Below are 24331 nucleotides of genomic sequence, written 5' to 3' on the forward strand. Positions count from 1 at the left end.
ACAAATAGAGGCTATTTTCTGAGCGGCTCAGAAACCACACAGCAAGTTTTGTCTTCGAATTCTACAAAATGAGTAATCTGCTTATTTTAAATCTAGCAACAGACATGAAAAGTTTTGTCTTGACAAAAATATAGCAGTACTTTAAGGTTTATGAGTCCGTGGAGAGGAGGGGAAAATAAACGGAACAATACTGTTATTCAAGACATTTTCACCCGACAAACAGCATGTCCCCTGGAATGGTCCCACTAGTTTCCCAGACTCAAGTCACTCACAGAATCAATGAAAACAAAAATCAAAGAAGGGCGAGAAACGAAGTAGGGGAAAAGGTACTTATAATTTGTACGGCCGTGGGCTTTCGAAGCCCTTGTCTCCTTTCTTCCTGTTCATCCTGGAGGACTCTAAGCCGGTGGGCGGCATGAAGAGCTCCTGCGGGGCTCGCCTTTCAGGCTGCTCCGGAGGCTGCAGCGCATTCCCGGTAGCGGCCTGTGCACTCTGAGGGCCCAGCCACCCTTCCTCCGCCTCGTGTCCCCTCCCCTGGCCACTCTCAGTCTCCTACGCCCTAACCCTGTCACACAGATGAGCCGCTTTACAGGAGCTCAAAGCCACAGACGCCGCCTGCCGACATCTTGCTCGTCACCTCTGACCGGTGACGTCAGAGGAAGTGGAGCCACCGCGGAGGTAGAACCGGAAGTCTTCTCCGGGCGCCAGGGGGTGGGGTTTGCGCGATCAAGTAAGGGTTTTTCGTTTGGTTCCTATTTTTCTCGTTTGTCTCTAAAATATTTCTAAAATTTAGGAGAGCAGAGGAAAGGGTGAGAAGGAAAGATCAGGAAGGAAGGAAGAGACGTTAAGTGTTGGGGAAATCGTGCTTGTGTAAATGTGGAAGACAAGAAGCCAGGTGTAACCGAGGTAAGCGGTGAGGGGCTAGTAATAGTCCCGAAACCAAGATGTTTGCTGTGTCAAGAACAAACTCACCCATTCGGACTCTGTGATTTAAACTGAAAATGTGTAATTAAACCGCAGGGAACTCTCAAACCTCGAAGTCCCAAGGCCTCAGTATTTATCTTATGAATTAACAGATAAAAAAAAATCAAATCATACCCATAAACACAGAAAACTTTATTAAAAAGCACTTTGAAACTTTTCTATGTGCATTTCCTGTTCTGGAGGGTCAAAGACACAAACAAATATCCGTTAATTCTGTTAATTGAGGATTGTCCATTAACGTTTTTTCCACCTTTACTCCTGACAAGGTCATTAGCTGATTTTAAATTAATTTGAACTTTGGTCTAAGCAAAACCAGTTAGGAAAATAAAGTCATAACTTTACTAAACATTCCAAAACTAGAAATTATTTTTCCCAATGAGCATTTATTAAACCCACATAAAGTAAAGGCAGAGCTCATAACTGGCTTACACAGCTATCTTTGTGCAAAATCACTTCCTCATTCAGTCTCCTTTGCTGGGAGCAAACCCAGACTTACACATTTTCTACAATTATATAATACCCACAAGGGTAGCAATAGGCTTGTTCCAAGTTGGAGTCTTCTCAGAAACGCAGAAGAGTGCAGTGATAATCAGTTGGTGTACACTTTGATACACTGAGGTAAACTTGATTTTTTTCCAGGAAGGTACCTGTCTGTACCTTTGCTCAGGAAGCTGGAAAGTAATATAACCATCTGTGGTCTCACCGGCTTCTTCTCGAAAAGTGGATGCAACTGTGTCAGCATCAGTACAGGACATAGAAGTCTGTGTTTTTGAGATACATATATGTGTGATTGACAAGTCTGTGGTCTGGTTGAATCGCTGTTGGTGTCAATCCCCAGGCCAATGGCTCTCAGTTTGTGGATCCTGACCTTGGGGTTTGGGGAGGTATCAAAGGACCCTTTCACAGGGTCATGTAAGATGTACAGATGTGCACATCAGATATTTACATTGCAATTCATAACAGTAGCAAAATTAGTTATGAAGTAGCACTGAAAAAAAATTTATGATTGGGGTCACCACAACATGAGGAACTGTATTAATGGGTTGCAACATTAGGGTGAGAACCACTGCTCTAAGCCAACGGTTAGCATGACTCAATTGATTCCCATTGGCCACTGGTTGAGCTTCGTAGGTCAATAGTTGAATCTGGTAGGTCTTCACTGGTTGGGTCTGGTGAGCCATCACTGATTTCTTCTATGTATGGACTGGGGAAAGTCATAGCTGGGGCAGACAAGACAGAAAGTGCCAGGACTTTGCAGAGCATAGCACCTCGTTAAGGAGTGGGAGCAACCAGTGAACAAGGCAGACTTGCCAAAACTAGAAATGATGGATAGTTCTCTAGTGAGTTCTACACAAGCAGGGGAATACTGCTAGTATTCTTTGCACAGCATGCAGGATTAAGTCCACTTTATCACTAGTGCATAGTCAAGTAAACAGAGGCCAGTGTTAAGCCCATTTCAGCAATGTAAACAACTGATACAGATTCCAACTGGTGATGGCTATTCTTGGTTGTCACCTCGATTACATCTGGAATTAACTAAAATCTAAGCCGCTCAGTATACCTAGGAGAGATTTTTCTTAATTAAATGTTTGAAGTGGGAAGCTTTTGCTCTTTACTTGTTTGTTTTCGATCTTGCTGGCAAGTTTATTTCTTCGCTGGCATTAGAGCCTACTTCTTTGGGATTCTGGTGGACACTGAAGACCACCTCAGACATACAGCCTCATAGACTGAACAACTACTGAATTCCTGGACTTTCCATTGGTAGATAGCCATTGTTGGAGTAAGTGGACCACAGCCTGTAAGCCACTCTAATAAATCGTGTGTGTGTGTGTGATATATATATATATATATATATATATATATATACTGCTTTTTAACAAAATTAAGCTCTGAATGAGACTATTACTAATAGTTCTTCAAGAAACTTTTAAAATGTATTAATAACTAGGGTACCAAATCATAAAGATACGGAATTTTATATATAAAAAACAGAACTTTCTATATATAGAATTCTTACAGACTTCAAGATATAATAAATACAGTTTTTTGGGGTTTTTTGCTTTTTTTTGTTTTTTTGTTTTTTTTTTTTACAAGACGGGGTTTCTCTGTGTAATCCTGGCTGTCCTGGAACTTGATCTGTGAACCAGACAGACCTTAAACTTAGAGATTCATCTGCCTCTGCCTTCTAAGTGATGGGATTAAAGGTGTGCACCACCACCGCTGCCACTAACTGGATTTTTCTTTTCATCCTTGTATATAGTGAACATTTTACAAATGTAACATGAAGGATATGGAAATATCCTATTAAACTGAAAAAATTAAAAAAAGGGGGTGGGGGTGGCAGTTACAAGAAGCTGAAGAGGAGAAAATGTATTCAAAGAATTGGTTTTAAAAACCAATAAGGATAGAAAGATGGTTGAGCAGGTAATGAGGCTTGCTGGTAAACCTGGTAATCTAAGTTTGATCCCTGAACTTGAAAGGCAGAAGTTGAAAAATGGCTCTACAGGAAGTCCTTAGATGTGTACATGCCTGCTGTGGCACATGTAGCCATGAACACAAACACCATGTATATATATAATAATCATAAGGAAAACTAAAACTTTAAAGAAGTCAGGGATAAAAATAGCCAAAAGAATTGTTTTTATTGTACCCAGCAACTTTATAAAGCAATTCAGTATGTCCTTTTAAGAAATGAGTCTCCTTGAATTATAAACTTTCACGCCGTTTTGCATTGAAGACCGAGAATATTTAGTAAGCAACGCACCTATAGTTTGCTTCTCTCCACACAAATCTCTGGAATAAAAATAAATGAATAGCATGAACATTTGCAGGAATGTAACATGATACAGTGCGGCTCACTTCACTACTACCCGCTAAGCCATCTTTACAATGTGTGAGGACAGTGGCAACTGCTTCTGAATCTTAACTGAGGTGGGCAGATTACACGCGTCACTTCACTTGACATGAGGCAACAAGATCGGGTAGTAAATGAGGGTCAAACGTGTCTGTCCACCTGCCTGTATGACTTCTAAGTCCCATATACTTTCCAGTATATCTTTACGTGACAAATAGAAGAATGTGGTATGGAGGAGCCCACAGTCAAGAACCTGCATCCTAGGCTTGCCAAGTATGAGCTTGTCTGCTCTTCTTGGACTTTTTATGCGCCTCAAAAAGAAGACTGCCGGAAGCAGTCTTCTTCTATTGAGAAGGCAGCAGATGACACAAGAGAGACAGAGCAAAGAGACAGAGCAAAGGGGGCCATGACGTACACAGAAGGGCTTGTGATTGAAGTGTAAAGGGGAAGCTAGCGGCAGCATTTAGAAAGTAGTCAAAGCATCTGCCCTGAGCTTTAAACAATGAAGGCAGTGAGCTGACTATGGAAGCTGGGCGGTGAGATCGTAGAGGACTCATCATGCCGTTACTTTTTAAGGTTTAACAATTGGTAGGTCATAGAAAGCATCTACCTTGAAACTAGAATAAGGACATCAGTTCATTTATTCAGGCCTGGATGAAGGTACCGAGAAACCCATGAACAAAAGAGAGGACGTAGCTGGCCTGGTGGCTACGTAAGTCTGGTGGTTTGTAAGTCTGTAAAGTTAGCATGCTGGGAGTCTGAGGCAGAAGGAATTGAGTGAGCTCCATGCCTCCCCAAGCAACCTAGTAAGAGCCTGTCTCAAGAGGGAGAGGGGAAGGGAGAGAGAGGGAGGGAAGAAAGGAACAAAGAAAGAATGGAAGGGAGGAAGGAAGACAGAGAAATTGGTCGGTTGGCTGATTGATTGATTTAAAAGGTTGTGGTGGGATGGCTCAGCAGATGAAGTCATTTGCCACCAAGCTGATAGCCTGAGTTCAGACCCTGGGGCTGAGCATCGTAAAGAGAAAGACCCAACTATTAAACATTCTCATCTGCTTCCACATACGAGCCGTGGCATACTCTTCTCCCTCTCCCACAAATACACAAGCAAACAAGTAAGGCTGAAGACAGAGTTCAGTGGTGGAGAACTTGCCTAGTTCAATCACGAATTTTCTTGCGATGGAAAGAAAAAGAGCATGAGGTTGCTTTGCAGGCTGGGTGGTGACACTATAGAATGTATCGAGGGGATAACCCAGAATGGGAGAAAAGAGATAACTTGGCCAAGTCTTAGAAAAGGCCAGAGGAGATGGATCCAGTGCAAAGGGAGGACTGGGCTGGAGAGGAGGGACAATGGACAATGGAGAAGGCTCAGTAGTTAGGAGCACTTGTTCCACAATCATGAGGACTGGAATTTAGATCCCAGAACTCATGGTATCAAACAGATTGTTCTGCAAACAGCTCAGCTCCAAGAGAGGCAGATACAGGAAGATGGCTGGCCATGTGTTATGGCTAAAGAAGCCACAGGTTATGCTATGTGCCCATCTTGGTAGGCACCAACTGTTCATCTCTGATCCGGGCCCAGCTGGAAGATAAGTTCCCAGTAACCCTGGCTCAGTGACTCCCACCCCAAAACATACAGCCATGACTACTTGTTAGATGACTAACTACTTTTTTGCTTCTATAACTTGCTAACACAGACATTCAAAGATTGTTTTGAGTTGCCGTAATCACTTAACCTGGCAGAACAGGTTTTTTACTTGCTTGCATAGATTTTGAAGATTTCATGTGGTTTTCTCCTTTAAAAGGCCTTGCCCTCCTACATAGCAATCTCAAATTTGGCTCAGAGATTGTTTGTCCTCCAAGCAGCTAATCAATAAATCTTTTAATTATAATTGGATTGAGTCTATGTCTTTTCCCAAGGGTCACAAACCACATAACACCTGCTAGCTTCAAGCCTAGCCAAGACAAGTCCTAGGTTTGTGAAAAGGCACAGCCTCAGAGAAACAGGCAGAGGGACGGAAAAGACATCTGATTCTTCTGGCCTTCATGTGCATGGGCATCCTCCCCCCTCCCCCACCCAGGTACCCATACTCACTCACAGATACACACAAATACACCCGAGGACAAAAAGAGGAGGAACCTAAAGGAAAGGAAAAGGTGCAGACGTGAGGGGGTTGAAGGCTTGGCCAGGGGGGAAAAGGTGGTTCTGGTTTAGTTGTTCCCATTTCCTCGAGGAATGAGATCATAAGCTGGGCTTGAAGACAAAATGAGGTGGCAGTGACGTGTGAAGATTAAAGGTTTGATGACGCCATAAGGGTAGAAGGGTTTCCTGAGATAGAGTGACAGGCCAGGCCTGGGCTAAATTCTGTACAATTCTGGTGATCCCCTTGGAGACTTTGCTCCAGAAACTTAGGCTACTGATGTCGGTCATAGAACCAGCAGAACGTTGGGTTTCATTGAGAGGGAGAGAGAAGTGAGGATGAACATGTGCGAGCAGGAGCCAGACAGAACCCAGAACGCAAACCTAGGGAAGAGGGACGGCCCACAAGGTATGCCCCAACGGTGATGGCGGTGTTAATGGATTTCAAGGGTTGGCAGACTTGAGACATCAAGGCTAACTTGCTCTTTTGGAATCTGGCCTCTACCATGATATTAAAGAATAATTCAAGAGTCAGGTGTAGTAGTAGATTCCTATAATCCCAGCATTTGAGAAAGTGAGGCAGAAAGATCATGAATTGCAGACCAGCCCTAGCCTACATAATGTGTTTGAGGCTAACCTGGGCTATCAGATGAGACCCTGTCTCAAAACTAAAGTAAAATAATAAAATTTATACTAAGTTAAGACAGTTGATGGGCATGGTGACTCATAACTGCAACCCCAGCGTGGGTAGGAGGGACAGGGGCTCAAGGTCATCCTCGGCTACAGAGTGAGCTGAAGGCCAGCCTGAGCTATCTGGGACTGAGCTTCACAAAACCAAAGCAAGGCTAAGGATCAGATGGCCCAGTAGGTGAGGCACTTGCTATGCACATGTGAGGACCTGAGCTCTAATCTCTAGAAGCTACATAAAGCTGGATGCAATAGCATAGGTCTGTATCTCAGCACTCCGTGATGGAGACAGAAGACGGAAACAAGAGAACAAAAGACAAAACAGAACAAACAAATGAAAAAGAACAACAGGAGAACCTGTCTCAAATAAAGTAAAAAGGGAAGGGGGAATACCCAAGGTTGTCCTCTGACCTCCTCATATGCATCTGTCTTCACACACACACACACACACACACACACACACACTCCCAGATTAAATAAATAAATCTAACCAAAAAAGAAGAAAATAACAATGATAAAAGTAACAGCTGAGGCAGCAAGCAAGATGGGAGTTGGCAATCAGTAAGAGGCATTTACCCGTAAGACGTGAGTATATCTTCTCTCCCCCAAAGAACTGTGATTTTGCAGAGAGGAGAGCAGAGAGATGATAGTGGCAGGAATGTTAAGTGGAAAAGACCGCATACTCCACCTTCAGAATGAGATGTCAAACTATGAGAGAGGAGACCACCTAAGAAATTTTCCAGGCACACTGCATCTTCAGAGAATACACAACCGTGACGTGTTTGGGTCATAAATCTAAAACCCTATGCGGTATTTTAAAGAACTACTGTCACAACCCATTCTGGATGAATTACTTACTGGATATATGGAGCAATGTCTTCTTCCGTCCACTTTTCTCTTAGAGAGAATAGACTGTTAAAACGATCCTGTGTTCCCTCGGGCAAAGCATCTACTTTGAACAAAAATATGATTTCTGGTCTTGAGCTTCTATCCACCAGTGCTAAACCCTACCAGAGACAAGAAGTTTGAGCAAAGGGAAAAAAGGCCATTAAAGTAATGGTCTCATATTTGAATACTTCTTTTCCATTACATTTAACCCTGGCATTTAAAATACCATCTACAGAGACTTTACAGGAAGTCTATCCAGAGATTTACATGAAGCGTGTTTCATAAAGAGTCCTCTAATCTGTGATGTCTTTGCCAAGACAGCTTTAGTGTCACCAGTGGTCAGTCACTGTCAAATGTAGCCATTCCTTTCCTGGGCTTCTTGGAGTCACCTTCCCAGCTCTTGCTAATGCCCATCTCTTTCCTCTTTTCTTCTCCCTTCACCTCTGACATCACAGTCTTCTTTTCTGTCTTATTTAATATGTCATTTCCCAGACCTCTACCCAATCCTCTTACCTGTTTCTCCACCTGTGCTGGGTCACCTCATCCTTCCCCACAGCCTCTGATGCCCTTGCTCATGACTGAAACATTTGCATCTTTTACTCAGATCTCTTCTGAGCCCCAGACCCACACATCCCCACTGCCTTGGAGAGGCAGGAAGCCTAGGTAACTGAGGTTCTGGAATTCAAACCTGATATCTAAGTGGTCAAAAGTGGCAATATATGCTAAAGCCTCAAGATTTCCCTCCCCATCACCCAATATCTATTTCTGTTTGTTCATTTTTTTTTACACTGTGTGTGTGTGTGTGTGTGTGTGTGTGTGTGTGTGTGTGTGTGTGTAGGATAGAGGGAACATGTGCACACAGCAACTCATGTGTAGAAATCAGAGGACAAATGAAGAGAATCCATCATGTAATTCTTTTTTTTTTTTTTCCGGAGCTGAGAATCGAACCCAGGGCCTTGCGCTTACTAGGCAAGCACTCTACCACTGAGCTAAATCCCCAACCCCCCATCATGTAATTCTTAAAGATTAAACTGGGGTTGTTAGGTTTGATGGGAAGCATTTTTACCTATGAGCCAGTTCATTCCTCCTCCCTATTATCTGTTTCTTTGACCAGTGCACTGGCTGGTTTTGTGTGTCAACTTGACACAAGCTGGAGTTATCACAGAGAAAGGAGCCTCAGTTGAGGAAATGGCTCCATGAGACCCAGCTGTAAGGCATTTTCTCAACTAGGGATCAAGGTGGGAGGACCCAGCCCATTGTGGGTGGTGCCATCCCTGGGCTGGAGATCCTGGGTTCTATAAGAAAGCAGACTGAGCAAGCCAGGGGAAGCAAGCCAGTAAGAAACATCCCTCCATGGCCTCTGCATCAGCTCCTGCTTCCTGACCAGTTTGAGTTCCAGTCCTGACTTCTTTGGTGATGAATAGCAATGTGGAAGTGTAAGCTGAATAAACCCTTTCCTCCCCACCTTGCTTCTTGGTCATGGTGTTCTGTGCAGGAATAGAAACCCTGACTAAAACATTCTTTGGGGTTTGTTTCCTTGTTTTTGAGACAGGGTTTTCTCTAGGCTGACAAATACTCACTGTGTAGCCAAGGGTGATTTTGAACTTCTGATCCTCTGGCCTCTACCCTAAATGCTGGGTTATAGGCATACATCACCATGCTTAATTTTTTACAGTTGCTGGGATTGAACTCTGGGCTTTGTGGGTACTAGGTAAGTACTAGTACATGCTACATTGGCACCCCAGCAACAATCCATTTCTTTAGCTCCATGCTCTCATTTTTCCCTTTCCCTCCTTCCCTTCCCACCTGTGCTTGTCTATTTGCATGCCTTTCCTTCAAAAGCCCCTAACTTGTGACAGAGAGACTGCTTATGTGGCCTTCACACAGCCCTACACTCAATCCCCAGCACTGCTTAAAACCAGGAGGAGTTTCACATGCCTGTGATCCCGTGCATGCACGGTAGAGCTAGGGAGATCAGACATTTAAGGCTGTCTCTGGTTACACAAAGAGTTCAAGGCTAACCTGGAACATACACAATTCTGCCTTATAAAGAAAGAAAGAAAGAAAGAAAGAAAGAAAGAAAGAAAGAAAGAAAGAAAGAAAGAAAGAAAGGGAGGAAAGAAGGAAGGAAGTGAACGTGTATGCATAATAAACTCCAACTTTTCTTTAAAAAAAAATGTAAGTGGTAGTATTCTAAATAAATTATTTCTCTGTAAATCCTGGGAGAGTTAAAGGACTCTGGTGGAGTAAATGAAGACTGTACACCTAATGGGTATCTAGGAAAATAAAATAGCTCCCAATTCAACTCCAGGACAAGAATCACCTCCCCTAGTCAGACATCATCCAAAGAATCCCAGGCGCAGCGTCCAGCGACCTCACCTTGAGCTGATCCAGCCGAGTTGTCATCCCCTCGGGAACACTCTGCTGCCACACTTCCTGAAACTCAGCGAGGTTAAACTTCACGGCATTCTGCAGCAGCATCTCCGCGGTCGCTCTACATACTTTGTCAGCATTCAATTCAAAATAGACTTCACCTAAGGAAATGGTCAGACATCGTCGGCTACGTGGCATTTACTGAGGTACTGTTTGAGTGTATGTACATGTGTGGGCTTGCGTGTGCCCTCAAATGACAATGATCAGGAGTCACCTCGTAGCAAGGCTAAAGCTCAGGTCACCGGGCAGGCTTGGCTCAGCCATCTCACTGCCACTGTATTAGCTTCTTATTATGGTTTGTATATGCTCGGCTCAGAGAGCGGCACTATTAGAAGGAAGGTGTGCTCTTGGTGGAGTAGGTGCGCCCCCTGGGTATGGGCTTTAAGACCCTCATCCTAGCTGCCTGGGAGCCAGTATTCTGCTAGCAGCTTCCAGATGAAGATGTAGAACTCTCAGCTCCTCCTGCCTAGACGCTGCCATGTTCCCACCTTGATGATAATGGACTGAACCTCTGAACCTGTAAGCCAGCCCCAATTAAATGTTGTCCTTGTGAGAGTTGCCTTGGTCATGGTGTCTGTTCACAGCAGTAAAACCCTAACAAAGGCACTTATCATCCAGTACAATACCAGCACTTCCTTTAACTCAACAAAATGCTGTGGAAGGAATCACGATCTCTGCTTAACTCACACAGTCCCACAGTTCTTATTAACACCAACATACTTGTCCATCACACAAGTTAGAGTGCCCACCAGGACACTGTCCACTCCTCACCTTTGTCCACGTACTTCTTTCCATAGCATTTAAGACAGTGCTCAATCATTTCCCTGAAAATTTAAAGCACACAAGAGAACTTATGAGCATTTAAAAGATATGTGTCATACTAAAAACTTACATATCAATTAAGGATTTCAAATATTAAATTCCTTTGGTGACAAGTAAGACTTAAGAACTTACTTAAGGGGTTGGGGATTTAGTTCAGTGGTAGAGTGCTTGCCTAGCAAGCACAAGGCCCTGGGTTCAGTCCCCAGCTCCAGAAAAAAAAAAAAAAGAACTTACTTAAATATTCTGGGAACTGCTACATGCGAAGGCCTGTTCTACAAAAATTAGCATGAATTACAACCATTAATTTTTTTCAATGACCGAAATAAAAAGTAGAGAAGATGATGCAGATGTACTCACCCCAGTGGCCAAAAGTCCCAAATCCTTTCTAGTTGTATATTTTCAATTTCTCCCCCCGAGGCTCCAGAGCAGCTCAGCAGCTAAGAGCACTTGCTGTTTTACACAGAAGCCAGGTTCAGTTCCCAGCACCCACCTGGTGGCTCAGAACCACCAGTTAACTCCAGTTCAAGGAGATCTGATGCCCTCTTCTGACCCGTGCAGGCAGCGTAATATACAGTGCACGTGCATATATGCAGGCAAAGAAAACTCATACACGTAAAATAAAAATAAACATCTTTAAAAACTCTCTATCATGGGGTTGGGGATTTAGCTCAGTGGTAGAGCGCTTGCCTAGCAAGCGCAAGACCCTGGGTTCAGTCCTCAGCTCTGAAAAAAACAAAAACAAACAAACAAACAAAAAAAAACAAAAACAAAAACAAAAAAAACTCTCTATCATATCAGAATGTAAATGCCATACCCTCAGTTTACGTCTAGTCTGAAAAAAAAATGTTCATTGTCTTAAAGAAATCTGCAGAGACAAATAATGAAAATACTCGGGCTGGAGGACAGCTCAGCGGTCAAGAGCACTGACTGCTCTTCCTGAGGTCCTGAGTTCAAATCCCAGCAACCACATGGTGGCTCACAACCATCTATAATGAGATCTGGCGCCCTCTTCTGGTGTGTCTGGAGACAGCTGCAGTGTACTTATATACATAAAATAAATAAATACAAAAAAAATTTTTTTTAAATTAAAAAAAAGAAAATACTCACTCTGGCTCTAAAGGTCCAAGTTCCTGCAGGCATACATTCAAGGGGACTTTATTAAAAGACCAAGATTCAGAATCCACAAGCTGAGTTACATGATTCAGAAGTTTGATCTCATAATCAAATTCAAGAATCCTCCAGTAACCTACAAATTCCAAATGCCAAACTCACCAAAGAGCATTTTAAGTAAAGTTACTAGATAATCAACAAAAAGAGCAGTAACACCCTGTTACCCATAAGGTACTGCAGCGGTGACTGTTAATTGTCAACTAGGTACAACCTAGAGTCACCTGGGAAGAGACTGTCTAAGAGGGACAGCCTGAGGTAATCTGTGTGGTGTCATGCTGTTGGTCACTCTCTGACCACAGCTATGTGAAAACAATGAGTTCTCACAGCACAGAGAAGTCCAGTTCATTACAGAAGTGACAATTCTGTCAAGGTGTAGACAAGAGAAATAACCACTGGCAATCAAGATGGCGTCCCCATTCGTAAAGAAACTACATATATACACAGTGAGATTTTCTTCAGCAACAAAGAAGGAAATGAAGGCATTTGAAGGAAAATGGATGGATGTGGAGAACGGTATGTTAAGAGAAATGAACAAGACAGAAAAGACAAGTCTCATGTTTTCTCCAATAAATAGAATTTAGACATAAAGTACGTGTGTGTGTATGTGTGTGTGTGTGTGTGTGTGTAGATACACATTTGTATGTAGGATATAAAAGCAGAAACAGGATTATAAGGAAGAAGTCTAATGGAAAGGGAGAAGGAAAAGAAGTTAAGGGAATATATATGTCCATTAGGCAGAAGGAAACCTCTGCAGGGGAGGTGATGGGAGGGGGCAGTGGGAGAGTGGCTAAGAGCAAGGCATAATGACACATACGCATGAAAATGTCACAGTGGGATCTGTATCTTAGTATGCTAACCATAAAGTTAATTTGAAAAAGGACACCTGTCCCCATTTCAGAAGGAATCTGACATCCCCACTGGATGTGATAGTGTGGACCAATGACCCCAGCATTCTGCGAGCCAAGGCAGAAGAATCTCACAATAGCTGGGTAATGCCAGCTCATAATATCATTACCTTTGAAGATAAAAGGAAATTAAACAAGCATGCACCATGGGGAAGGGGCCCGAAGCATCTCTCTTGCATACCATACAGGTCCACCATCATGAATGGTACTCATTATACTACCTCCAATCTCACAGGCATTTAAGACTTGTAGCTGGGCCATTATCTCTTCCTCACTTGCCTGAATTTGATTAAGCAAATCTTCAGTTGTATACTGAAACAAACAGAACAGACACACACTTTCATGATTTGGCAACAGCGGCTTTCTTAATCTTCTTGTTGAGTTTTGGAGAGGATGTAACAGGAGCCTGAGGCACACAGTGGTACCACGTGGTTTCCCATCCAAGTACTAGCCCCGTCCTGCTCCGCTTCTTTTCTTCTATTCTAATCCAATCAAAGCCATATCATGGGACTGGGATTAGGCCTGTACCAGCAGGCTGGGCTCCTCTTCCCTTCAGAGGTCACATGAAATCAAGCACATTCACATGGCAGCATCCTCCACAGCATGCCACTTTCTACCTAGGCAAGACTTTTATTGCACAAGGTTTAAAGAAGTGAGACAGCCATCCATGGTAACGAGGTATGGGAGCACATACCTACAATCCTAGCACATGAAGAAGCAGAGGCAGGGGGATGGCTGCGAGTCCCGGCCAGCCAAGTCTACAGAGCAAGATTCTTAACCTTCCCCCTGTTCCCCACCTCCCTTCAAAATTTTAAAATTTTTTAAAAAATTAATTACATTTTAAAATTTCAAGTAAAACCAGGAAATATAACTCTTACTTTTGAGCGGCTTGGATCCTCCTCTTTCTGACTGTCAGGGCCTTCGTAGGTATTTTCCATTAGAAGTTTCTTTAACTTTTTTAACTTAGGTCTGCATCTTCTTAATTCCCAATAATTATTAGAGAAACCAAAGATCTGGAAATCACAATGTAGCATAAGCCTTCAGTGGCCTTTCTACAGATAAAACATTCCCCACAGAACCTTCCTTGTTCAAGAACACACAAAAGGCAGCGTGGACCCTTCCGGGCATCTCAGCCACTCTGGAGAGCCCATTAGGAGGAGCCCTGCCAGCAAATGACAGTCAATACCTGAACATCACATCTCAGGAATACTCTAGAAACCAGAATACTAGCAGAAGAAGAATGACAGGGATGGTGACAATCCCACGACAGAAGTGCCAAGCATGGTGGTGTGCACAGTGGCACATAGAATACATGAAGACCAAACACCCATACACATAAAATAAAAATAATTCAAACCTCCAAAAAGAAAAAACAGGGCTTGGCATGGTAGCACGTGCTTTTAATCCCAGCTCTCAGGAGACAAAGCTCTCTATGAATTCCAGGCCAGCCTGGTCTATACATGAGTTCCAGGCCAGCCTGGGGTACATAGTGAGACCCTGTCTCAAATAGACAAAACAAGTGACAAAGATAGCCAACCACAGTGGGGAATCTAAGGTACTTGCCTGGTCCTAGCCTTAGGAGGAGGAGCAAAGAGGAGCTCAAGATCAGTCTGGGCTACAGTGAAAGACAGCCTCAAAAAGGAACAGCCTGGAAAAGTAACTCGGTGGTAGAGTGCTTGCCCAGAGTGCAAGAAAGCCATGGGTTTGACCTTGAGCACTACTGTATAAACCAGGTATGGGGGATAAGCCTGAGATCCCAACACTTGGGAGTTGGTAACAGGAGGATCAGTAGTTCAGGGTCATCCTCAGATATATAGCAAGTTCAAGACTAGCCTGGGCTACATTGTTTCACACACTGTGTTTCTCGCATGCGTGCACACACATGTGCGCACATGCACCCATGCACACACACACACACACACACACAACCACAGATATACATGAAATTTACTGTGAGTTCCTCTACCCTAACACCACATAAATCACTAAAACTTCCCAGCGCGTTCCCTTCTTTCTCTCCAATAATGTTTTTAAGGAAACAGCTAGCCTGAGTCATCACTAGGGTTTTGCTTCAACTGTGGTGTGTGTGACTGACACCCAGGACAGGTTGGAGACTATTGTCTGATAACCACCATCAGCTCTATATTAATGAACTAACCTAACCTCAAGGCCAAAATACCACATTCGCTTCCAACCTCAAGTTCCTTCATTTCCCTACCTCATAAATATTACAAACATACTAGTTAGGGTCCAAGGGATTCAGTTTTCAAAACGTATTGTGGTGGTTTGAATATACTTGGCCCAGAGAGTGGCACTATTTGGAGGTGTGGCCTTGGTGGAGTAGGTGTGACCTTGTTGAAGTGGGTGTGTCACTGTGGGCATGGGCTTTAAAACCCTCATCCTAGCTGCCTGGAAGCGAGTCTTCTCTGAGCAGCCTTCAGATGAAGATGTAGAACTCTCAGCTCCTCCTGCACCACGTCTGCCTGGATGCTGTCATGCTTCCTGCCAGGATGATAATGGACTGAACCTCTGAGACTGTAAGCCAGCCCCAATTAAATGTTGTTCTTACAAGAGTTGCCTTGGTCATATTCACAGCAGTAAAACCCTAAGACACTATCTCCAGCATAATTTACTAAAAATAAGTAAAACGTTAAGAATGAGACATTTAGGTTAGAGAGATGACTCAGTGGTTAAAGAACTGGTTGGTCTTCCTGAGGACCCAGGTTCTATTCCCAACACACAGACACACAGACACACAGACACACAGACACATAGACACACAGACACAGACACATACACACACCACCACCAGCAGTAGCAGCAGCAGCAAATAACTATTTGTAACTCCAGTTCCAAGTGGATCTGACGCCCTCTTCTGGTCACCATGGGCACCGCATGCACATGGTTCACAGACATACACGCAGGCAAGACATCCGCCCCTACCCCAAACACACACAATTTTTACAAAATAAATAAATTAAATTAAATAACTTTTTAAAAAAGAATGAGTTATCTAATAAAAACCTACTATGTTAAGAGAAAGAGCAGATGTGTCTGGGTGGGGTGTGGAAATATAAAGAGAATTCACAAATTCAAACCTAACCCAACGAATACTGAGGAATTTCAAACTCTAGTAAAGACAGTTTTAGAACCCCTGCAACAACACACACCTTATACCCAAAGTTTTCAGCCAAAGGCAAGCTTGGAACACAAACTGAGCTCTCAGACTCTGGTACAGGACAAAGCGGTACCTCTGTGTGAACGATGTTACTCTGTGTTTCCTCCCCCTTCAGCTGGTCTGGAGTTTTGCAACCAGGGATGAAAAGCAGCATGTTGGATGTGTCTGCGATCTTCAAGTCGTAGGTTTTGTCTTTACTGCACAACACAGCCTGTTCATCCTTATCTCCTCGAATCACAAAACTACGGGTAAATGGAGGGGGGAGAGACGTGACTTAATGAGACTCCATTGGATAGCTCACTTTAAATTACTCCCAAACCTCTGGTTTCTAGATTTAAAATTAAGCCAGGGAGTGTGATGCTTGGAAGGAGAACCCCATCCCCAAACACAGGCTCCGGCATCCCCAAACACAGGCTCCGTCCCTTGAACACTTGGTCCCCGGTTGGCATCACTATTTGAGGGGGAGTTGGGAGGTGGAGCCTTGCTGGAGGAAGTGTGTCACTAACGGGGAGCTCTGAGAGCATAGAGCCTTGCCTACTTCCACGTCACTCGCTCAGCTTTGTGATGGCCATTAAAGACACGATCTCAGTTTCCTCCTCCCACTGCATGCAGTTGCTGCCATGAGGGATTCCTACCTCCTTGGAACCTTGAGCCCAAATACACTTTTCCCTCTATAAGCTGCCTTGGTCAAGGTATGTAAAAACTGCAAAGAAAATGATACAGGTCCCTATGGTACAATGATAGAGTCCATAAAATACTGGAACATGGGGGCCAGAGGGATGGGGGCTGGAGAGAGCACTGGCTGTTCTTCCAGAGGTCCTGAGTTCAATTCCCAGCAACCACATGGTGGCTCACAACCATCTGTAATAAGATCTGATGCTGTCTTCTGGTGTGTAGGAAGACAGCTACAGTGTACTTATATACATAAAATAAATACATAATTCCTTAAAAAATATCCTGGGATATGTGAGAGCTAGCTAGCTTTCTGGTACTTAAGCAAAGAAAAATAACTAATACAGGCCAGAAAGATTCAAAGAGACCTGAAGGTCGAATATCACCAAAAACATGCTGAGAAAAATCAAAAGATAATTCATCAAGATGCTGTGGTATTCAGTTGGCTGACGGGCCAACAGTCATACTCACTTGTGACCTAGCAATTAGGAGGTGGGGGCAGGAGGATCAGGAGTTTCAAGGCTACGAAGTAAGATGGCAGACGGTGGGTCTGAAGTGAGCCTGATCTACTTAGGATCCTTTCTAAAACCAAAACAATGACAAAACCAAAGCACCAGACAAACCGAAAAGCAAAAGAAAGAAGTCTTCTAAAGCAGGCTAATGTGGTACTGCACTTCTCACGTAGAGATGTGGTAGGGAGTGCTGAAAGGAAGCAGGCTCCGATATGATGGGTGTGGATCAGACCTAGGACTCTGCATCTCTAACAAGTTCCCAGAGCAGACAGCTGGTAGCACTCAAGTCATCCATGCTTTATTCTGCATAATCAAAGGCACACAGCATGGCCTAGTCGGCAGCTATATGGCAGAGAAGCTGGGACCTAAGGAGAGACTGCAGCACTACGTGAGAACTATGTCTACAAAGGAAAGTTTGCCGTAGCTGAAGGGAAGATGAAGGTGAGGAGGGAAGGGAGCAAAGACAAAGATGGTAGGGTGTTGGCTCTGGGATTTCGCTGCTTACGGTGCACTTTAAAACTGTGTACAGTTCACTTCCCTTAACTAAATAACAATAAATAATCTAAAATATAAGGCTCGAGTTATACTAAAACGTAACTTTAGTATAAAGAGTAAAAGGGTTTTTGGTTTGGTTTTGGTTTTTTTAGACTCTTAGTGCCAATAATGTTTATTGGGTCCAAGTACCTACTCTTTAACAGTCATTTCTACATCCTATTACTCCCACTTGGAAATATTTTGTTAGTAGAAAGGTAAGACCAAGAGTTCAAGGTCATCCCAGGCTAGTTAAGGCCAGCATAGGATACATGAGACCCTGTCTCAGAAAAGGAAAGTAAAGTAAAGTAAAGTAAAGAAAAGAAAAGAAAAGAAAAGAAAAGAAAAGAAAAGAAAAGAAAAGACTAAAAGTGAGGGGTACGCTGAGTTCTAGAAGCCTATAACGGAAATACTCTACCACTCAACCAGGACTAGCCCAGCCAGAGGCCTAGATTTTAAAATCCAAGGTCTTGCCAGCAACTTTGTAGTTGACCCGGAATTAAAAACAGCTCCAGATCCTCAGTAAGTGACCCCAAACAACCCCGGGTCACAAGCAACAGCAGTCTGTTAGGCTTTAAACTTCTGCCTCTTTTGTCCTACTTACTGTTCAAGTAAAAGAAACCCAAGTGCAAGCCAGGTACTCTCTACATAGGTACTGCCACTATACTCAGAGATAGCCCGAGTGTTCGGTAGAGTCCTTGGCATCACCACTAAGCCCTTCAAAACCCCCCGATCTTCCTTCTTGACATTCTCCCGCTGGCATCCGTCTCCAAGTTCAGTGCAGTCCTGCTATCAAGTCAGTCTAGCAGAAGCATTGATCCCTCCGCACAGATGACAGCAGCTGAGGATCCGCCCACCGGCCAGAACGGGCCCAATCAAAGCAACTCTCCGGACCAGTTCCTCCTCCGGAGTTCCCCCGGCTACACGCAGCAAGTGGGAGGCCTCTGTGAAGCCTGGGAATCGGTGCACCCCGACCCCACCATCCCGGCTCACCTGTCCCCGGCCTCCAGCTGCTGGCACAGTGCTGGCTCCAGCTCCAGCAGGCAGAAGTCGCCGGTGGCCGCGCCGCTGGTCCCGGAGCCGAAGCTCAGGCAGTGCACAGTGGGCAGCAACTCGGCGGCATTTAGCTTGGCGACCTGCAGCGTCGCGTCCACTTCCTCGCGGGTCCTCCGTGGAGCGGTCGGTCCGGGCATCCCGCAGCACGGAGAAAGGCGTGTCATCGACCCGAACTCCCGGGACTCGGAAAGCGCGCCAAAACCCGCTGGAGTCAACTTCCGGGGCGGGGCGAAGTGGAGTAGGGCGTGTCCCGAGAAAGTCGGAAAGCATCCAGACTCCCGTGTCCCAAAGCAGTTTGCTCATAATGTGCAAGCCCTAGATTGCTTAGGGGAAAGCACGGTTTCCCGGAGGAGACCAGAAAGGTTGTGTTAGCAATTCTGTGTCCCTGCGGGACCAAGCATGGAACTTGCACCCACCCCTTCCTCCACCCTGAGCCCGCCCCCTTCCTTCCCGCCAAAACTCCTTTCCTCACCTGCTGCTGTGGGTTCTGTGATGAGATATTTGTGCGCAGAATTTCATTAAGCCGTTACCACAACCCAGTGATCCCGTCATGCAGAAGCGAGCAGGATGCTTGCCCAATGGTGGCACAGCCTTGAGATGGCAAAGTCTGAATCCAGCTTGGTCTATGGTGGCTCAATTGTGCAGATAGATAGTCCAGGACCAGAAACCAGATCCTGGCAGCAACAGATGCAGCATCTCATTTGTTTGGGCTTGGAGACCACCTTAGATAATTTGAGGTAATTTGCCTCCCGTTGGTTAAATACTTCATTTGTGCTAAGTGGCGCTTGAGACTTCTATCCGCAGGAACAGCCTGCCTGGCATACTCCTGGGAGAGGCTGGCTAACTCAGCACCGCACGGTGTGATGTTTTCTTTGCCAAAGCTTACAATGACCTGAAACTGTTTTAAAATGAAAACTCATTCATAGACTCGCATCCATGCACTTGAAACTGATGTGGGAGCTCTCTAAGGGATGCCGTAAGACTGCTGAGGACTGGCTGTTGGTTTCAACTGAAAGTTGAAATAGTAAGAGGAATAATTGTTTTTAGAGAGGGTGGTTTCCCACTCCCTTCCTGTAAAATAAATATATAAGGAAGTAAATAAGGGAGGCCAAGATGATCCCAGTCCATCAGGTTAAAAACCGACATGAGCCAGGTAGTGCTGGCATCATACCTTTAATCCCAGCATTCAGGAGGCAAAGGGAGGTTCTCTTGAGTTCGAGATCAGCCTAGACTGTAGAATGAGTTCCAGGACAGTCAAGGCTACACAGAGAAACATTGTTTCAAAACTCAAAAACAACAGACAAAAACATCTGAACCACCAGGCAGGGTAGTTAAGTCCCAGCACTCATAAGACAGAGGCTGGGGAATCTCTAGGCCATTCTGGTCTACATAGGGAGCTCCAAGCTAGCCAAGGCTAGATGACCTCATCACAAAAACACAACAAAAATCAGATGCCATAAGAAAAATGATGGAAAGTGTCAAGAATTTATTACTGGTTATCACTGAGATGGCTCAAGGTTAAAAGTGTTTGCCATGCAAGCAGGATGAACTGACTTCATGCCCCAGAAGATACAGTTGAAGGAGAGACCCACCTTCCCAAAGTTGTCCTCTGACCTGAACACATGCCCCATGGCACACATGCACACATACCTTCACATACACTTAAAACACAGTAATACTAAATAAAATGATATTATTTGGAAGATAACCAGCCAGCCATTGAAAGTGTGTTTAAAGGGACACATTCAAGCTGGTAAGGTGGCTCAGAAGTTAAAGGAGCTCACTGCCAAGCCTGATGACCTGAGTTCAAACCCCAGAACCTACAGTAGAAGGAGAAAAACTGCTCCTGAAAGTTGTCCTCTGACCACCACATGTGCCATAACACGTGCGCGCGCGCGCGCGCGCACACACACACACACACACACACACACACACACACACACACACACAATCATCAAATTTTAAAAGTTAAGGATTCGGTAGGGTAGTGTCTTAGTTGGGGTTTTATTGCTATGAAACGACATCATGACCAAGGCAACTCTTATTAAGGAAAACACTTAATCGGGGACAGTTTACAGTTTCAGAGGTTCAGTTCATTATCTTCATGGCAGGAGGTTTGGCAGTGTGCAGGGAGACATGGTGCTAGAAGAGCCAAGAGTTCTACATCTTGATCTACAGGCAGCAGAAGGAGCTGTGTATTACACTGGCTGTAGCTTGAGTGTATGAGAACTCAAAGCCACAGCGACAGACATAGTTTCTTCAAGTAGGCCACACCTCCTACTAGTGCAGCTCTCTATGGACCAAGGATCCAAACAGGAGTCTATGGGGGCCATTCCTATTCAAACCACCACACATATATAGAGAGAAAAGGGGCATTTTCCAGTCGACAAATCAGGCTTGGGAACCTTCCTGTATTCAGAGCTTTGTGACCTTCAGCAATTTACTTATTTTTCCTAGCTTCAACCTCTTGTTCTGAAGTGAGGAAAGCTTAATAAGAGGCAGCTAAGGTTTTATTCTTACTTATCATTACTAATCGATTTAATGAGACCAAATTGAGTGTCTTATTGCTGCAACAAAAATACCCTGACAAAAGCAACTCCAGGAAGGGTTTATTTTGGCTTGAAATTCCAAGGGGATGCAGTCTGTCTCCTTGGGAGAAGGCATGGTGGCAGAGCAAGCAGTGCCTGGCCACACTGCACCCACGGTTAGGAAATGGAGAGAAAGGGATCCTGGTGCTTAGCCTGCCACATCCATGCAGACATAAGACATTCTTTCTACAGATGCTAGTGAAACTCACTGGGTCACAGGAGTAAGAGGAGCATGAAATAGAAGAGAGGCTAGTTAGGAAGTTGTGGGGAAGGGGTCAGTGAGAGTGGGTAAGGGTGGAGAGACAGTATATTTATTCATCATAATAATGATGATACCGGTTGACCACAGCAGCTTACAGAGGAGTTTATTTGGCCTGAGGATTCCAGAAGGCTAATAGTCTATGACGGCAAGGATAGCAGTGAGGCGAGGCACCTGGATCAAGAAGCTAAGAGATCATGTCTTAAAGCAGAGCGATCAAACTGCAGGTAAGCGAGGCTTCTTACTCCCAATGACATAGTTCCTCCAGCAAAGCTGCAACTCTTAAACCTCCCCAAACAGTGCCATCAACTGTTCGAATGCCCAAGATGGTGGAGAACATTTCTCATTCAAACCACCGCAGAAGGTAATGAGGAGGGTTAAGTATAATCAAACTACATTATGTGCATGCATGAAAATATCATAGTGAGTGTTCGCAGCCTTCGCCGCGCCGCCGCCGCTCTCTAACGCCAGCGCCGCCTCTTGCTTGCTGAGCTCCAGCCGAAGGAGAAGGGGGGTAAGTAAGGAGGTGCTCATACCATGGCTCGTACAAAGCAGACTGCCCGCAAATCCACTGGTGGTAAAGCACCCAGGAAACAACTGGCTACAAAAGCCACTCGCAAGAGTGCGCCCTCTACTGGAGGGGTGAAGAAACCTCATCGTTACAGGCCTGGTACTGTAGCACTCCGAGAAATCAGACGCTATCAGAAGTCCACTGAACTTCTGATTCGCAAGCTCCCCTTTCAGCGTCTGGTGCGAGAAATTGCTCAGGACTTCAAAACAGACCTGCGCTTCCAGAGTGCAGCTATTGGTGCTTTGCAGGAGGCAAGTGAGGCCTATCTGGTTGGCCTTTTTGAAGATACCAACCTGTGTGCTATCCATGCCAAACGTGTAACAATTATGCCAAAAGACATCCAGCTAGCACGCCGCATACGCGGAGAACGTGCTTAAGAGTCCACTATGAGGGGAAACATTTCATTCTCAAAAAAAAAATTTTTTTTCCTCTTCTTCCTGTTATCAGTAGTTCTGAATGTTAGATATTTTTTCCATGGGGGTCAAAGGTACCTAAGTATATGATTGCGAGTGGAAACATAGGGGACAGAATCAGGTATTGGCAGTTTCTCCACGTTCATTTGTGTGTGAATTTTTAATATAAATGCAAGATGTAAAGCATTAATGCAAGCAAAATGTTTCAGTGAACACATTTCAACAGTTCAACTTTATAACAATTATAAATAAACCTGTTAAAATTTTCTGGACAATGCCAGCATTTGGATTTTTTTAAAATAAGTAAATTTCTTATTGACAGCAACTAAATGGTGTTTGTAGCATTTTATCATACAGTAGATTCCATCCATTCACTATACTTTTCTAACGGAGTTGTCCTACATGCAAGTACATGTTTTTAATGTTGTCTGTCTTCTGTGCTGTTCCTGTAAGTTTGCTATTAAAATACATTAAACTATAAAAAAAAAAGAAAATATCATAGTGAAACCCATTATCGTCGGTAATCAATATATACTAGTAAATGTCAGGAGCCATCATAGAACAAGTTAATAACTAGCAGGTGATCTTCTTGAGATGCTCTGCTTTGAATTATAATCTGAGACGGATTTGCTCTATAGGAAAGTCCCAAGGGAATTCATTTTAGGAAAGATTACTGCTATTAAAATCATTAAGTAATAACCCATCCCTTTGGAGCAGATCTCTGCAGATCTATGAAGATGCACTGTCTTATGTAGTGATGCTATACAGACAAATAGATGACTTCGTAAGCCTTGATGATGATCCTATAAGAATTCCTAAAATTATACCAGTGATTATTAAGCTCTTTTATAGTAGGACTGCTATTAGGTTCCTTTCTGATAGTCAAAACTGCAGTGAGAACTCTGTCAGTCTCCCAAGTGTCACCAGTTAATTGCCTCTTAGATAGTAACCAGGCTTTCTCCTACTCAGAGCACATTCCAAGAGGTTGTAAAACAGTTAACCAAAGGTCATAAAAAGGGAACTAACAATTTGTTATAGGTGCTAGGACAGAAGATAAGATATTGACTGGGTTTATCTATACAAAACTTCACTAATAACTTAGTTTTGCTTTTTAACTTTCAGTGAACCGTTGGAGCTGTGATAGGTGATGGATGTTTAGCCAGATAATTACTCTAATAGATGTGCATGCAAACATTATGTTGTAAACTTCTTATTTGATTTGTGATTTGATTTTATGAGTACATTTGTGGTGAACTTTTTAGCACATGATCATGTCTTCTGAAAGATGTATAAGTGCTGAGGACAAAGGGAAGCATCAGAACTGAACTGGGGAGAACTTTTTTGGACAGACACTTCTTAGACAGAAGAATTTTTCCTTATCCCCTTTTATCCATTCATTCTGTCTTTCCCCCTTTTTCTTAGATTGCTTTCATAGGAAACTGTTTACAACTTAGAAATAAATGTTATAATTGCTGTTCAAAGTGTCCCTTTTTCTTCCTGTGACTTCCTCTAGCGGGCTGAAAGTCAGAATCGTGCAGTTTCCGCTGAGATGGAGCAAAGGCCACATCAGGTGTCAATCATCTGAGCCAGCAGCTTTTTACCCTCGGTAAGAGCAAGAAAGGTTTTAGGATGTTTTAGAAGTTATCATCAGGGGGTTGGGGATTTAGCTCA

General features: G+C 43.9%; 2 protein-coding genes, 1 long non-coding RNA gene and 1 pseudogene across 9 annotated transcripts in view; 2 read left to right on the forward strand and 2 right to left on the reverse strand.

Annotated features, from left to right (window-relative positions):
- Taf2 (TATA-box binding protein associated factor 2) overlaps nt 1–652 on the reverse strand; it is a 57026-nt gene extending 56374 nt beyond the window's left edge. The window contains exon 1 of one of the 3 annotated variants that reach the window (XR_010052933.1): nt 334–652. Coding sequence is in view for 2 of the 3 variants with exons in the window: in XM_063262942.1 (XP_063119012.1) it covers nt 334–417 (84 nt within the window). In the remaining variant the exon portion in view is untranslated. The remainder of the gene's footprint in view (nt 1–333) is intronic. The other 2 variants (XM_063262942.1, NM_133319.1) reach the window with 2 other exon arrangements.
- Nucleotides 644–10538, forward strand: LOC134479906 (uncharacterized). The gene is made up of 2 exons (XR_010053797.1): nt 644–906; nt 9862–10538. It is a non-coding gene; the product is annotated as an uncharacterized LOC134479906 (long non-coding RNA).
- Dscc1 (DNA replication and sister chromatid cohesion 1) lies at nt 3602–22068 on the reverse strand. 5 transcript variants are annotated; one of them, NM_001305236.1, is made up of 9 exons: nt 18767–19226; nt 16132–16300; nt 13759–13893; nt 13102–13192; nt 11913–12051; nt 10755–10807; nt 9930–10084; nt 7521–7669; nt 3602–3777 (listed from the first exon to the last, which is right to left on the reverse strand). In NM_001305236.1, exons 1-9 carry the CDS (start codon nt 18964–18966, stop codon nt 3669–3671), a joined length of 1200 nt encoding a protein of 399 aa, NP_001292165.1. In that variant the 5' UTR covers nt 18967–19226; the 3' UTR covers nt 3602–3668. The 5 variants fall into 5 exon arrangements, with proteins under 5 accessions (NP_001292165.1, XP_063119322.1, XP_038934715.1 ...); XM_063263252.1 differs by lacking the exon at nt 18767–19226 and adding an exon at nt 18378–18586; XM_039078787.2 differs by having other exon boundaries at nt 3731–3777; nt 7521–7611; nt 18767–22068.
- Nucleotides 22101–23140, forward strand: H3f3c (H3 histone, family 3C; annotated as a pseudogene).

This window comes from Rattus norvegicus, chromosome 7 (assembly GCF_036323735.1).
Source record: "Rattus norvegicus strain BN/NHsdMcwi chromosome 7, GRCr8, whole genome shotgun sequence".
Taxonomy (NCBI): domain Eukaryota; kingdom Metazoa; phylum Chordata; class Mammalia; order Rodentia; family Muridae; genus Rattus; species Rattus norvegicus.

Bases quoted from the DNA above. Each gene is read 5' to 3' on its own strand.
- Dscc1 (NM_001305236.1), bottom strand. From the start codon at position 18,966: ATGCCCGGACCGACCGCTCCACGGAGGACCCGCGAGGAAGTGGACGCG. The intron at 12,052-13,101 runs GTAGTATAATGA...TGGAATTTGTAG, and splicing joins AAATGCCTGTGAGATTGGAG to GTTACTGGAGGATTCTTGAA. The intron at 10,085-10,754 runs GTGAGGAGTGGA...CCATTTCCTTAG, and splicing joins AAAGAAGTACGTGGACAAAG to GTGAAGTCTATTTTGAATTG.